The sequence below is a fragment of the Rasamsonia byssochlamydoides genome (assembly GCF_041956645.1).
Source record: "Rasamsonia byssochlamydoides strain NRRL 3658 unplaced genomic scaffold VTN77scaffold_65, whole genome shotgun sequence".
Lineage (NCBI taxonomy): Eukaryota > Fungi > Ascomycota > Eurotiomycetes > Eurotiales > Trichocomaceae > Rasamsonia > Rasamsonia byssochlamydoides.
The window spans coordinates 74,569-88,696 of NW_027192448.1; the positions used below are offsets into that span (position 1 = coordinate 74,569).

At 49.3% G+C, this 14,128-nt stretch overlaps 4 protein-coding genes across 4 annotated transcripts; 3 read left to right on the forward strand and 1 right to left on the reverse strand.

The window, feature by feature from the left end:
• Positions 1-1,337: 1,337 nt before the first annotated feature.
• Positions 1,338-3,004, reverse strand: VTN77DRAFT_7829 (uncharacterized protein; the record flags this gene model as incomplete). Its single annotated transcript, XM_069424259.1, has 11 exons — positions 1,338-1,427; positions 1,494-1,854; positions 1,915-1,945; positions 2,003-2,028; positions 2,078-2,223; positions 2,294-2,338; positions 2,395-2,401; positions 2,455-2,505; positions 2,568-2,605; positions 2,685-2,777; positions 2,879-3,004. 11 exons carry the CDS (start codon positions 3,002-3,004, stop codon positions 1,338-1,340), a joined length of 1,014 nt encoding a protein of 337 aa, XP_069275078.1.
• Positions 3,005-5,999: 2,995 nt separating this feature from the next.
• On the forward strand, positions 6,000-8,808 carry VTN77DRAFT_7830 (uncharacterized protein; the record flags this gene model as incomplete). Its single annotated transcript, XM_069424261.1, has 2 exons — positions 6,000-7,470; positions 7,523-8,808. The coding sequence occupies 2 exons, from the start codon at positions 6,000-6,002 to the stop codon at positions 8,806-8,808; spliced, it is 2,757 nt and encodes a 918-aa protein (XP_069275079.1).
• Positions 8,809-9,931: 1,123 nt separating this feature from the next.
• Positions 9,932-11,686, forward strand: VTN77DRAFT_7831 (uncharacterized protein; the record flags this gene model as incomplete). The annotated part of the gene is made up of 1 exon (XM_069424262.1): positions 9,932-11,686. The coding sequence occupies one exon, from the start codon at positions 9,932-9,934 to the stop codon at positions 11,684-11,686; it is 1,755 nt and encodes a 584-aa protein (XP_069275080.1).
• Positions 11,687-12,325: 639 nt separating this feature from the next.
• Positions 12,326-13,165, forward strand: VTN77DRAFT_7832 (uncharacterized protein; the record flags this gene model as incomplete). The annotated part of the gene is made up of 2 exons (XM_069424263.1): positions 12,326-12,704; positions 12,777-13,165. 2 exons carry the CDS (start codon positions 12,326-12,328, stop codon positions 13,163-13,165), a joined length of 768 nt encoding a protein of 255 aa, XP_069275081.1.
• Positions 13,166-14,128: the final 963 nt, after the last annotated feature.

Sequence of the window (14,128 nt, forward strand, 5' to 3'; positions counted from 1 at the left end):
AACAGCGTCTTTCTGACCGAGCTGCTGATCTTCCGTTTCAGTCGAGCTTCGCGAATTGCTTGCCCCAGGTCTTTCAAGGTCCCAATCTAGACGATTATTTTTAGCGTCGGTTCCTATTTTCTTGAGGGCTAACAAGCTGAGAGAGCTCTGTCCTACCTGCCGCCATGAAGTTCTTCATCCCCACGGTCAGGCAATGAAATGCACCAATAGGATAGTTTTGCAAACGAAAGGAATCTTATTCTTTGAATTAAGACTGTTGACACGCCTGCTCAAAAGCAGAACTAAGTTACACTGGAGGCTGTGAATACTGATACCACCAAAGAAGAACGAGGAGATGCGAATTTAGCATCCTCGCATTCTAACGTATTGCCTATGTGCTATTTGGTCATGATTACGTCCGACATTTGCGGAAGAAGGAAAGCACCGCCCTGTCGATGAGGTTGTGCATGCAGCAACTTGAGGAAAGGGCATGCCTGGGTCAGGAACGTGGCTTCCGCCAAATCCTATATCGGGCTTCACTCTCTTTCTCCCTCCGGCCCCCAATTGAGGCTGGAAGGGCCTGGAAACTTCGTCAACCGAGATAAATATAGCTCTAGAACCCGACTTGCTTTGCTCGTCTAGGCTTGAATGGAAAATATAGGTATTTTTTAGTGCTAAAGATCATGCTTTATGTTGGGCATCTTTGGCCCCCAGCCGTGCCGATGTCCACTGCTATATTCCTTACCATATCAAGCTAATATTATCAATAAACTATAATATCACTATAGGTACAAGGTAGATAAGCCGAGATCTAGAATCTAATATTATCAAACTTCTACAAGCAGCTCATCAACCTTATGCTCACCCTGTCCTCTGAGATAATAGAAGGTCAAAATGCATAGATGAATAGAATACAAAGACTGTGGAGGTGGCAGTGGACTGACCCCCTAACCAACACAGGATGTTAAATAGTCTGGTCTCTCAATCCAGCCCTGTACTGTACACTTTACGTGTAGTCGGCCCCTTCTGTACAAGGTAACCAACAACGAAGCCACAGGAGAAGGAGCAGGGGCAGCATCCAGCAAGTTAAAAATAATAGACCAACTTCTAAGACACATCGAACGTGTAAAGTCCCCAGACACAGTTACCTAGCCATTGAAACACATTTCAGATGCAGATTCCTATTGCAGGGGATTTTACAACAACAAAGGATCAGAGCCCAGGTTTCTTGCCATAGATGAAATAGGTATATACAAAGAATTGCCGATTGGGGTCCCTGAATTCCTCCTTAACCTTTGCAATGAGAGCGCGGCACTCGAGCTCCGTCCATCCCAAGACGCGAGTGAACAGTGCGAGTGTCAGCGGTTCGACAGAGTCATGGCGTGAACCTGCATGTACAGGCCAATTTGTCTGAGTTTTGCGTCTGTGGGCCAAGACCCAATTGGTACCTATGCAGTTGGCAGTAACAAGGTCAGTTGGCTAGTCCATCTGTGCCGAACACAACTGTAGAGTACCTTCAACACGTCCTCCTGCACATCCACATAGCCTGCAGCTTTTAATTTGTCTGCCAGTTGTCCAGCGACATTAAGAGGTTTCCCGAAAGATGCTGTCCCGTCAACCAGGGCGCGCTGCCAACGCTGGATATGCGAATCCTCCGGTAGTTCACCGTGCTGGGAATGGACCCAGACCTTAAATTCCTGCAGCTCGATATACCCTCCTGGCTTTGTGTGCTTGAAGGCTTGGTTGAACAGCCTGTCCCAGTCTGCAATACTGCCCACCATATTGCGTTGGTGGATATAGTCAAATGCTTGGTCTTCGCTATAAGGCCACTCTGCCTCGACATCGTCGATAATGAATTGGCAGTTTGGTGCAACCCTAGGGACCAGTCACGTCAGAAAATCTTTCTGCAATACTGGACTGTGGCTGATGCAATACCATCCAGGTTGGATGGTGCTCAAATCGATGCCTAAAATGTCAATTCATTAAACGCTGAAGAGGAAACATGTCAGTTCTGTTCTCTTACCAAGGACTTCTGCACTGGGGAATTCGCTGCAAGCTCTGGTCAATATTGGTCTTGTCAAAGGTTCAGATGACTGACTCGGCAATATCAAGAGCATAGATGCCTGTTCCTGTTCCATAATTGAGAATGCGCTGTGGAGAGCGGGAAAGTGGTGCTTTGTAAAGGCCGCCGCCGAGCATCAGACGATAGATATGGTGCAACATGTCCAGGCGATCTTGCTCGGTCTTATCATTGGGCTTTCAACTATGGTCAGCAGAGAGCCGTCCAGTGGCATATGCTTATTGCATTACTGACAAAGAGATATTCGCCTTCGCGAAATCGGTGGTATCTACGGCCATTCTGTCGCAAATATCAGTGTTATATAGTTCGTGCCCAGTGTGTTTGAGAAGCGATACCTCATATCTGGAGCGCCTCCATTGTCAGCCACTTGCTTCACGGGGAGATCTGGAACATACACGTAGTTAAACACGCTCGACGTAAGCGATGTAGTCAACGAAGCAGAATCACTATATGTATAGAGCCCACCATCAGAAATTTTCTAGTCACAGGCTTCAAATAGGCTTCGCACGTATCACCAAAATCAGAATCTGTTTCGGAAATGACAGTCTGTCACATATCAGTAAGCACTCACTCTACATAGACAATCCAGACAATGCTTATTTTGACCGACAGAGGTTTAGATTACCTGGGCCTCGATGGTTTGCCCTTGCAGTGGGACAGCTGCCCCAGCATGTGCACGGCCTTCTTGGGCTTTTGAAGACATCGCAGCTCGTACGCTCTAGAGTAATGAGAGATTGTTTACAACTTTCAAAAAAAGATGCCATCTGGAGGATTACCGTTCTAATAAACCGGCAGCTGCGGGGTAGGAGCAATACATACCTGTTGCGGCGCAGACAACTTGGGTTGCAACGATCTCAGGATAGATCCACGCCGTCGAGAAGCCGCGTTGTCATTCAGGCCAATCATCCACTTGTCTGACTCGAGGATGTGATCAACTGATAACATAGCAGCAGATAAGTGGTGGTATATTTCTTTGTTCAATCCCACGCGCCTTTATCTGCCCAGACCCTGGATACTCGGTCCTAGCAAGGTGTCCTTGGAAAGAGGACGCTATTACAGGAACTGATCAGTCAAGTTTTTCGATATATCATGATAGCTTCGTGAGGATTGAACAGGGTCCTATGTCAGAAAGTTAGTCATATCAACGCAACTTTGAGGTTATTCCCCATCTTCCAAAGGACGTTATCAGATGAAGACCAAGACAACGGATTAAGGAAAATATCTAGTCAATAGACATGATTTTATCAAGTCACGATGACTATGTCCATTAATTACAATTTTCGCTCATGAAGATCAGTTACTAGACACTTTGCTGAGTCCAACAGATATTTGTAGGGATATTGACCTTCACCAAAAAGCTAGCCATATGGAAAAGATGCTTCTATTCGCTACAAAAGACCCTTGATGTGGAGAGATATTTCTTCTGATAGAGAGGAGCCTGCTGACTTTGCTCTCAGGGCGTGATATGATTTGTCTCTCATAGACCGGTAGCTGTCGTTGACTCTTCGGTATCGATTTTGAGAGAAAATTATGCACAGAAGCTGTACATATCATAGGAAGGACTCTAACGAGCCTTGACCTCCAAGTGGTACTAATGCCAGCTTGCTTCCTGCAGATTAGTACACCTAGTTGAACTCACAGAATTGACATTACCGTTCATAACGGTTGGCGTCCTCTACAACTCATTAGCAGCTCGAGCAGTACTACCTAACAGTATCAACAACATGGAGCAATTGAAGCAGCTGTAAAGCTGATATAGAGACAAATATGGAATGCTCTGGTGGCTTGTTTAAAGTGGCTTTCGGACTTTTACGGACTGCCAATAGAAGTTCCACTGCAGCGAAATATTAGTCCGCTCCGCTAAGAGCACTGTTTCAGTCACCCACATGTAGAGGAGACGATTTAGTAGTATTAATACATCCATGGATCCAGCCCAGTAGCTTCAGCAGTAAACAAGGAAAAAGCTCATCTGCAAGCATCAACATAGTTCTAGAACCATTCTTTTCTCGTCTAGATTTGAATGGAAAAAATACTCTTTTTAGTGCCAAAGATCATGCTTTATGTTGTGGACCTTTAGCCCCCAGCCAGACCAACGTGTTATATTCCTTACCAACCATTATGGATAGACGATGAGATTATTATATAAGCTGATATAAGCCTGGAATCTAATATTGTCAGCCATCCAGGTAGATAGGCTACCTAGGAGTATCTATTAGATTCCAAAGAGGTGGGTAAGGCGCTGTTTTGGTCCCAAGTTCTTTATTAAATAGAGCAGACGAGGTAATAACACATCCATGGATCCAAGGTTCCTCGTTCGAGAGTGCGTTTTAGCAAATTAATTAATCAAAGTTGTGGCTTGAAAGCTAGTGGTAGGGCATCACTAACGCGTGTAGCACGTGCTGTGAAGGTGGGTACAACTGATAAACCTGATTCTGACAGCTTTGCCACCATCATCAGGAACAAGAGTCAGCCATAGCTATATATATTCATTTTTCAAGACAGCTGACAATGATAATAGCGAGTCCTCATGGACAGCTTCACCAAGCGCACAGACGTCCGTGTGGGTTGGAACTGGGGGATGACTCGCAGACAATGAATTAAACCGCCCCGCCTTATTTTAGATGAGACTGCCCAGCTGAGCGCAAGGGCCATCTGAAACCACGCCGTCGACAGGGCCCTCGACTGTCAATGAATCTGCACCAATCCCATCCACCACTTGCCCGACGCTATCCGGGGTTGGAGACTCGACGCGGCTTCAACAAGCGACAAGAGGTGGAAGTCCAGACCGCGGTGGCATGATTCGACAGGGACCTCGCAATTGAACCCCCATCGTTACACCCAGATTCCCCAATGACGCCACTTCCTCTGAAGATGTGTGTGAAGAAGAGAGACGTCCATTCAGCTGCCAGGGACGATCGTTGGATCTGGCGTGCATTCTTCGTGTCTGCTGGGTGGCGCAGGGCATACAAAGAGATTCATTCACTGCAGTGCATTTTAATTAATCATGTTATCGACAAGCATGATTCGTGGGGCCGTGATCTGGCACAATGCGACGACTCGAAGCTAATTATCTTCACCAGACTCAGCAAAGGCTAACTAATTCACCAGGACCCCTGCCATCACTGTCGCGGACGGCACAGCGTGTAACTAGTGGGCACCGGTCTCCGCGTCATAATGTCAGTGCTGAGGAGAAAATATGCGCCGTCAAACAATCCACTCCTGTTGGGCTGGCTTCGACAGTAGACAACTCTCCCAATTCCCTCCTTTGAGGTCGCCTTCCTCGAGCTAGACGCTCTTTCCCTTCGATTCACTCTTTTTTCTCCGGGGAGCCATGTGGTAGTGTGTGACGCAAAGGGCCTGGTCGTCTTCTCTGCCCTGGTGCGATCATACAGCGAACTACGCTCCAAGTGAGACACTGCCAGTTTGATGTTTCGCGGGTGACTACCACAAGGCCATCTCACGTTTCTCTCGAGCTTCAGTCCCTGGTCCTATCTGCTTGCTGATTCACTTCTTCAGGCATTGAATGCCTCTTCTTTCCGCTCTCTTTTCTTTTGGCAGCTGAGGTCTGCATACTGGCGACTTTTTCTTCTCCTTTATTTGAATCTATCTCATCCAACCCGTTCCTTCCCTTCGTCAAATCCAGTCAACTACTGGCCGGCAGAACAACTCTTCGAATTCATTCGTGATAGAATCATCAGAGACCGTTGTCACTCGTTTACAGTTTCTGTCTCCGCCAAATTGCGATCCTGGTGTCGAGCTGGATTAGCTACTCATTCTACGACTTTGAAGAGATTGACAAAAGCAGAAGTGATACAACTCCTTTTCATCTTCTAGGGCTCGATGCTTCAGCTCTTCCCTCGTCGTCCGACAGTGCTTCTTTGAAGTCTTCACAACCTGTAGCAGACGCCCGATTGAGACAACAGAGCCTGGTGGTGGATCAATGAGCCAAGACCGGCAAGTCCCTCCCGGCTTTGGCGCTGGTTCTAGGAGGAAGGAAGAGGGAGGTGGAGGATCAGTTCGGCGCGCACGGGAATTATTGGAAGCTGGGGCGCGCAGAGAATCGCCGGGACAATCCCAATATGCAGACAACATTCAGCCTCCAGGCCTTCAGCCCAGAGGGAAGCCGCCAAAAGGAATCGGAGTAGCCATATCCAATCCGGTGCCAATGGCGCAGTGGCAGCAACGTGATGAGGGAAAGCCTGCTGCCCCGAGCAATTCTTTCACTCCAAGAGGCCCGCCACCTCTGCGACCTAAGCGGCCGAGCAATGTTCCATCAATTTTGGACTCGTCAAAGATCCAGGACATTACGCCCAGTATTCCATATCGACCTCAAAATAACCCAGCAACTTCGCCGTCCCAAGCGCGACAGCCATTGCCGAGTTCTGGCGAGAGGGATAGTTATGTCAGCCCGACTTCCATGGTTGGCAAGGACTATCGCGAGTCTGCTGGCTCTGAAGCTCTCACTGATATATCGGAAGATCTTCCTGCCAAACCGACCAGCCAGGCTCCGACTGCGGCTCGACGGAGTGCGAATCTCGGTCCTCCGCCCGCATCAAGACGAGGTCCGTCATCGTATTATTCTCGCGGGACCTTCGTCTCTCCTATTCCAGAGGAGCTCAGTGACCACACGCCCAGGAAGGAGTCGTTCGCGTCAAGCGCAGTCATTCCATTGAGCTGGGGGTCGGGAGTACCTGAGTCCGACATTCTAGGAGATTACGATGCCGGGTCTATATCTGACTCTGACGATGATTCTCGAAGATCAGATAGATCCGACAACGACGAGGAAGAGACAACTCTAGTAAGGCAGGCTAGTCTCGGGAAGCGTGGTAGACCTTCTCTACGTACAATCAACAAGCCTGAGCAAGCTAGCCCCCGGGCGACTGAAGAGATTGGACTCGCTGTTACAGTCGATGGAAAGTCTGGAGGAGCGACTTCCGCTTCAAAACTCGACCAACGCAAAGATTCCAGCGATGGTGACTTGGGTCAATCGACCTTGGACCTAGATGGTCGAACATCATCTGACTCTGATTCTTCCCGTTCGTCCGGTTCTTCTGATTCCTCCGGGTTCTTTTTGGAAAAAGCGCCAATCGGTTTGGATAAGCCTCCGACGAAGGCTCCTCAGCAGGGTGACCGCGATGCTTCAGGGGCAGAACGAAAGGTTGGTGGAATCGCAACCCCAGCTCCGGGAATGAGCGACAAAATACCAGAGTCGCGCCGGCCTCCCCGGTTGAATGTCGATGCTGTTCGGGAAGCAGAGGCCAGAGGAAGCCTGACAAGCTTGACTGATTTGATTCGACGTGCCACCACACTTGCCTCGAATCTGGAACGAGGGAGGACGGCAAGTAGGCTCGGATTCTTGGACATGTTTACCGCCAGCCGGGAGCCCAACCGGGAGCCCAAGGCTCAAAGTTGTGAGTAACTTGATGCTGTTTGGCCTGAATTGTTGTACTGACACTTGAGAAGCGGGCGAAGGACGAAGCTCTGGGTCCATCTCTGATCTTCTGGCTTCGTTTCCCCCTCCTCGTAACGATACTCCAAACACGGAGCAGCAGCCGCCCCCCTGGCCCCACGGTCCTCCTGAGAAGTTCAAAGCACGCGATTTGCAATCTCGGGAAACGACGACACGGAGCCCGGCGACAACGCCTTCGAACCCTCGCCGACGCTGTTGCGGGATGCCCTTGGGGGTCTTCGTCCTCTTGTGTGTCATTGGCATACTCTTCGTTGCGGCTGCGGTCATTGTACCAGTCGTCCTTTTCGTCATTCCTCGCATTAATAAACATACGGTGTCAGCCAGTAGTAGCAACGCAACCGACACGAACCCCTGTCAGCAATCACTGCCGTGCATGAATGGTGGAGTCAGCGTCCTGAACCATGGCGCCTGTGCCTGTGTCTGCGTGAATGGGTTTTCCGGCAGTCAGTGTACTATCGCTGGCGACGCAAGTTGCACGACGACCGAAATCGGAGACGGATCCTCGATCGATCGCAATGTCACTGTGGGCAGTGCTCTTCCACGGCTGTTCAGCGAAGCGCAGGCAAACTTTAGCATCCCACTGAACGAGACGGAGATTCTCAGTCTGTTCAGCGCGAATAACATGTCTTGCACGACCCAAAACGCCCTTGTATCATTTAGCGGTATTAGTGAGAAGCGTCGTCGTTTGTCACCATCGGATTCGGGTCTGTCGTCCGCGATCTCTAAACGGCCACAAACCACTCCGGCGGCGGTCTTTTTAGGAGCGCGTGGTGATGGCTCGAATAGCTATCCTCCTGTTGCCACCAGCAACGGGATTCTTTTCGAACCGGAAGCAACAGCCTCCACTACTAGCACTCCAACATCGTCTGCTAGCGGCACAATCAGCACCGTGATGATGATGGGAGGAGGGCAGTTGGGGAAGACCACCAGCACTTCTCAATCGACCCCGACCTCTACACCTTCACCGTCGTCATCATCAGCATCATCATCAGAATCAGCATCATCTCTGACCCCCCGCATCCTCGACTTCGCGCGCATCGCCATCCTGTTCGTCTTCGAACAAACCGACAATCTTGACGCGGCCACTACCGCGCAAAGCGGCATTGAGTCCTTCCTCACCGATATGCCTGCTACCTCCACGCAGAATAGTTCCAGCGATATGAACATGAACATGAACGTCACTGGTTCCACGCCCACCGAGTTTGTCTTGAATTTTGCCAATTTCACAATCACGTTGGCGAATGGGACTGTCGTCGGTGGAGGGGGAAGTATCAGATGATCGAACGGATGCGATCAGATATTACCTCCTTTCCGTTCTTCTTTTTCTTCGTCCTTTCATTTTCCTTTTCTTCCTTTTCTTTTCTTTTCTTCTTTTTCTTTTTTTCCCCCCTTCTATTTTTCTTTTACATCGGAGGATCTTGTCTTGCAAGATCTTGAAGAGAACTAAATCTCCTCTGATGTATTTGTATTTCGTTGATTGATTGATTGATTGCATTAAATTTCGCAGGAGTCTTCCAGGAGTCATTGACTGACCGGCCATCTATTTTTATTGTAAAGTTAGTGTATGTGCTTGTACTGTATGTATGTAGATAGGTGCTAACTAGGAAGGAAATCTGCAGTACAATACACAACATAGAGATAAGCAACATGCAGACATGCATTTTTTTTCTTGGGGAAAAAAAAAGAAAGACTTGAATTTTACATGACATGTATTTATACATAACCAACGTTCTAACGGTCGAATAATCATACCTACTGTCGGCGCCTGAGGCTTCTGCCCACGAGACAAAGGTCTTAACATCCCTGCAGTGCAGGATGCCGAAGATCAGAAATCATGCAGAACTCAACTGAATCAAACCTAGATTTGGGCATAATAAGCCCGTCAGTCAGGTCAGGTCCGCTTCCCTGATCGATCAGAATTCTGAAAATATTCTTTTCTATTCGTTAGATAGTCACGTCACTTTGAGCACTGTCAGATAATCTTTTGATGACTTGGTGCCTGTGTCGCTGACAGCTACAGTACAAAATATCTACTTTATATAGATGCTTGCTCAACATGTATTTCATCCCTCATTCTCCCCAACGTATATAAATAATGCCTTCAATAACATAAATCATCTCGCTGGTGTTTTCAAGAGCCTAATAAGTCACTAAGAAATTGCTACAGGGACTTGCTGCATGGATCATTGAATTTTTCTGTGTCCAATTCAGAAAAATAACGCAAATAAGAGTTCAAATGGGCGTCAATTCAAACTGGCAACGTTGACAATTCAAGTCGTATCATAGATGCACAGGTACTGCCGTGCAAACAGAGCAAACAGGATCCCTCCCAACTTCGACCACCTCAATCGGAAAACCTCCCGCAACCAGCAACGAGAGGGGAAACATTCGACATCAACACAATGTTCCCTCCTCGAAGCTCTGTCCGGCGGATACCGGGCCTTATAAGGCCTCTGCGACCGCCCAGCGATCACAAGAATCCTCTATCCAGGCCTCGACCATTTACCAATAAATCCAAACTTCACTTGGTCTCACCTCCGCTGAGTCGTCCCCAACTGCCCTTTCTCTCCCCATTGGCAGGCAATCGCCCTCTTCCACCATTGTCGACCCATCTTCGACAGCACTTTGCCAGGCTCATCTCCACCGAGCAGCGCGATTACTACAAACGCCGCCTTAGGCGCGGCTTGAGAATCGCGGTTACGGTCTATGCGATCATTTGTCTGTTCCACTTGATGAAAATAGGCGTGTATCAGGAAGAGATTGAGCACAAATGGCCCACGCCGCCCGAATGGAGTTGGAAGAGTCGTTGGTGTCTGCGCTCGGCGGAGGCGCTTCAACATCCGGAGGAAATCGGCAAGTTGATGACCAACTGGCCGGCGGTCGCGGGATACTTGCGGGAGCTGATCGAGCGGCTCGAAAATCCGGAAGGCGAGGGTAAAGGGATTGTGGAGCAGGGGGATGGTGGCATTCTGGTCGAGGGGGTCGGGAAGACCGGCTACGATGTGTCCATGAAGAGCGAGCCGTGGAGAAGAGGATATTTCCAGGCTTTGATGGGTGCAGCTAGGGCGGCGGAAAATCTGGAGGGCTGGATGACAGACCGGAAACGCCGTATTTCTGCCCCAGCAGAGTACGTCGTTGGGCCGTCTAATCCACGGCCAAAACCTCTCCCAGCGAGGCAAAAGCAGGTGCTCCTGGAGGAAGACTGCGAACCAGCTTCAGAGAGCCCAGAGGTGTTCTATATCAAGATCCTGACCACAAAAGGCTTCAGCACGAAGCAGAAAGTCGACGCTGCCCTGGCTTATGCCGACTGGTTGGATTACAAGGGCTTGAAAGGCACCGCACGGGACATGTACAGCTGGGCAATGGATATCGCTGCTGCGGGACTACCCTTTGACGCTGCTCGAGTGGTTGATACCAAAACCGGGATATTAAAAACCAACAACCGGGACGTTGCTTCGGAAAATATCATGAGGGTATCCACGGCTCTCGCGGTTCATCATGCGCGGTCTGGAGATCTCCAAACCGCACTATCCATCTTCACCTCTGTTCTGAAAGCCCGTCGTGGGCTCCCGGAACAAGACACCAGCTCAAAGAAGCCGCGCCCGACTTCCCAAACCACAGGGAGCGCACCTTTCGGTGATCTCGTGGAAAAGATTAAGACCATCTTAGTACCTGTCACCTACCCTGATGCGCCGTCAGATGGAAACGACCCACCTGTTCGGACTGTTGGCTCTGCCTGCGAGGAAGCGGGGTTGATGACCTATATTGGGGAGATTATCTACGCGTCATCCTCTCAAGAGAACGGTCTTTCCTGGACCCGGGATGCGGTGGACATGGCTGAATCCACTTTCATTGAACTCGGTAATGACAGAGAGTATGCTGCTGCCAGAGAGCGATGTACGCAGTGCTTGAAAGTTGGCCTCGACAATTGGAAGACCATGGTCCGGAATCTGGTTGTGAAGGCTGAGAAGGAGGAGGCGGAAGCCATGCAGAAGGCGGAAAAGGCCTGGTATGGCGGAGAAAAGAGGGTCCAGGCGAAGACGCTGGAGCGGAAGAGATGGGAGGCTGAAGAGATGATCGTCCAGGAGCGTGCGAACCGATTGCTGCCGTTGATCGACGACGGTGGTCTTGCATCTGGAAATTCTCTCTTCATATGATATCTCACCCGCCTTATCCACACTAGCTCATTGCATATACTATTAACATCCTGAAAATTGTGATGGGTGTCATTGTCGATTGGGGTTTTCTTTTTAAAATCTGGGTCGGAGTTGGTGTTCGTCGTATGAAATACCATTTGGATATGATTATGTATTCTTGTACAGTACAATCCACCTCTCTCTGTTCAACTCCTCCAAGCTGAGTTCGAAATAGATGAGGCTAAAAGAGCATTTTCTGGCATTTATTCGTAATTTTACACCATTACGTATTGCTATTGCTGCTTGACTTGGCCGCCTAACTCTATTTTGCTTCATCAGCAAGAGAATGGACAGGAGACAAAGAAAAAGAATGTTGTATAAGACCCCTGCCTAGATATAGTGTTGGCGTCAAGAGTACCAAATCGATCCCCATGTGGAGAGCGGGCATGCTCGGCGGGGTTTAGCGCGTGCCCATCTACGCGGGGAACAATTATTTTGAAGCTACGTCCAAGTTCGCACCCTTCAATGCATTGAGCTAGTTACGAACCTTACAAAAAGAGAAAAGAAAACAAAAAAAAATGATGCAATGCTAATTCTACTTTCCAATCGCACCTGATTCTTCCTCCTGTCTTCACAAACCGGGGGTTCTATCATTATCAGATGCGTCTACGCGGATACGCTCCCGACGATGCATGGGCCATAGCTGAAATCGAAGCTCTCTGCAATCTGACAGACCCTCTGGCGCTCTACTATCGCAGAATCCAGGGCAATAATAATAATTATGATGATGGGATCAAGGACGAAAGAAGAAACTGGACGGCGTACGTCACTTCGTGCCAGAGGTTCCAGGAGATGAAACTGCTTCAGCCAGGGACGATCTGTCACGTGTTGGAGGAAAGAGATGAACTATCCTCTCATGCGGAGCAACAAGATGGAGGGAATTATGATTCTGTTATCGTCGGATTTACGATCTGGACAAGAGTAGGCAAGAGCGAAGTTGCGCGGCGATGGCAGAAACGGGGGAGACGATGGTCGACAAGTATGTGTATGATCAGAATATATATGTGCCTTTTTTTTTCTCTTTTTGAAAGCTTGCTGATTGGCATGACAGGACTTCGAGCAGTTGCCCACTACCTAGGCATTGCTCTTTACTACCCCCTTGATTCCACCATCGACCGCAGACGCATGTCCCAGGTTTATCCCATCATCTCCCAGCCTCCCGTGGATGTGGATCCCAACAAGCTGTCCCCAGAGCGCTGGGAGATCGATGCGATGTACACCCATCCCCGATGCCAGCGACGCGGATTTGGCACACAGGCTCTGCAGTGGGGTTTGGACCAAGCGACGCGGGAAAGAGTCCCCGTGCTGGTCAAGTCCACTTCCCGGGGATATCATCTGTACTGTCGCGCAGGATTTCGATCCGTTGGGAGTCTGGATTTTGGGGGCTTGTTTGACCCTGGTGAACCTGGGATGCATTTGATGCTCTGGGAGCCTGGATGAATGCTATGATCAAGATACGACTGTGAATGGGGAAACTGCACATGTGGACAAGACGATGACGTTCTCGGGACTGTGATCATCTCAGAATCCATCTATCTCATCAGCAAGGTATGTATGCCGAGAAGAAATGACTTGGAGTTGTTTCATCTCGTACAGAGCTTGCTACATTGCAGGTCCCTCTTCAGCCAACTCCGATTGTTCTATTACTCTGCAAATACGCATCGACGTACCGCTCAGAGAGGACGACAAACCCAAGCTTCAGATTTATAGGCTCTGCAGTTTGCCAGTTTTCGACGCGTCCTGTCGCTGTCCCGTCCGCCACGCGCGCTTACACAGATGCAAGTTCGCCACCAAGCGACCAGATCGATGCCGATGGAATGCCGACACATGCCGTGATTTCTACACGTCCCAATAACTGTTAAATGATTTCTTCCAGAATACAGAACTATTAATAATCGCAGGTCTTCCGCGGGCTTCCGGTCACGGGCCAGTGGACTGGGTGGCACATCCCCCAGTGGTTGACCAATCACAATGGCGGGATCTTCATCTTCTCCCAGATCCGGATTCACAGCATGTGGACCGATCGCATCATAACTGATACGCAGTTTCTTTATAATGTTCTTGCTTTGGACTCGAAGAAAGTTCGATTCGTCATGTGTCCACACAGCACTGTCGGGCTCGCTCCTTCCTTGGGTAATGATGCACGAGGCAAGAATGAATCATATTCTTCTTCATTGTCTGCACGACATCATATCGATCTCCATCGATCCTCCACGCTTGCCGATTCACTACCCCAACCGACCTTGAGCGTTCACGCCCGTTTTTCCCAGCAGACAAAAGTCGTGCTCGCTGTAGCAATACACGGAGTATATTATCTTGTCCCCCGGAGATGCCGAAGAATTCGATAACATCCGATCCAACAGCTCGGGAAATCTTCGGCGGAGCCAAACCCATCCATCTAGG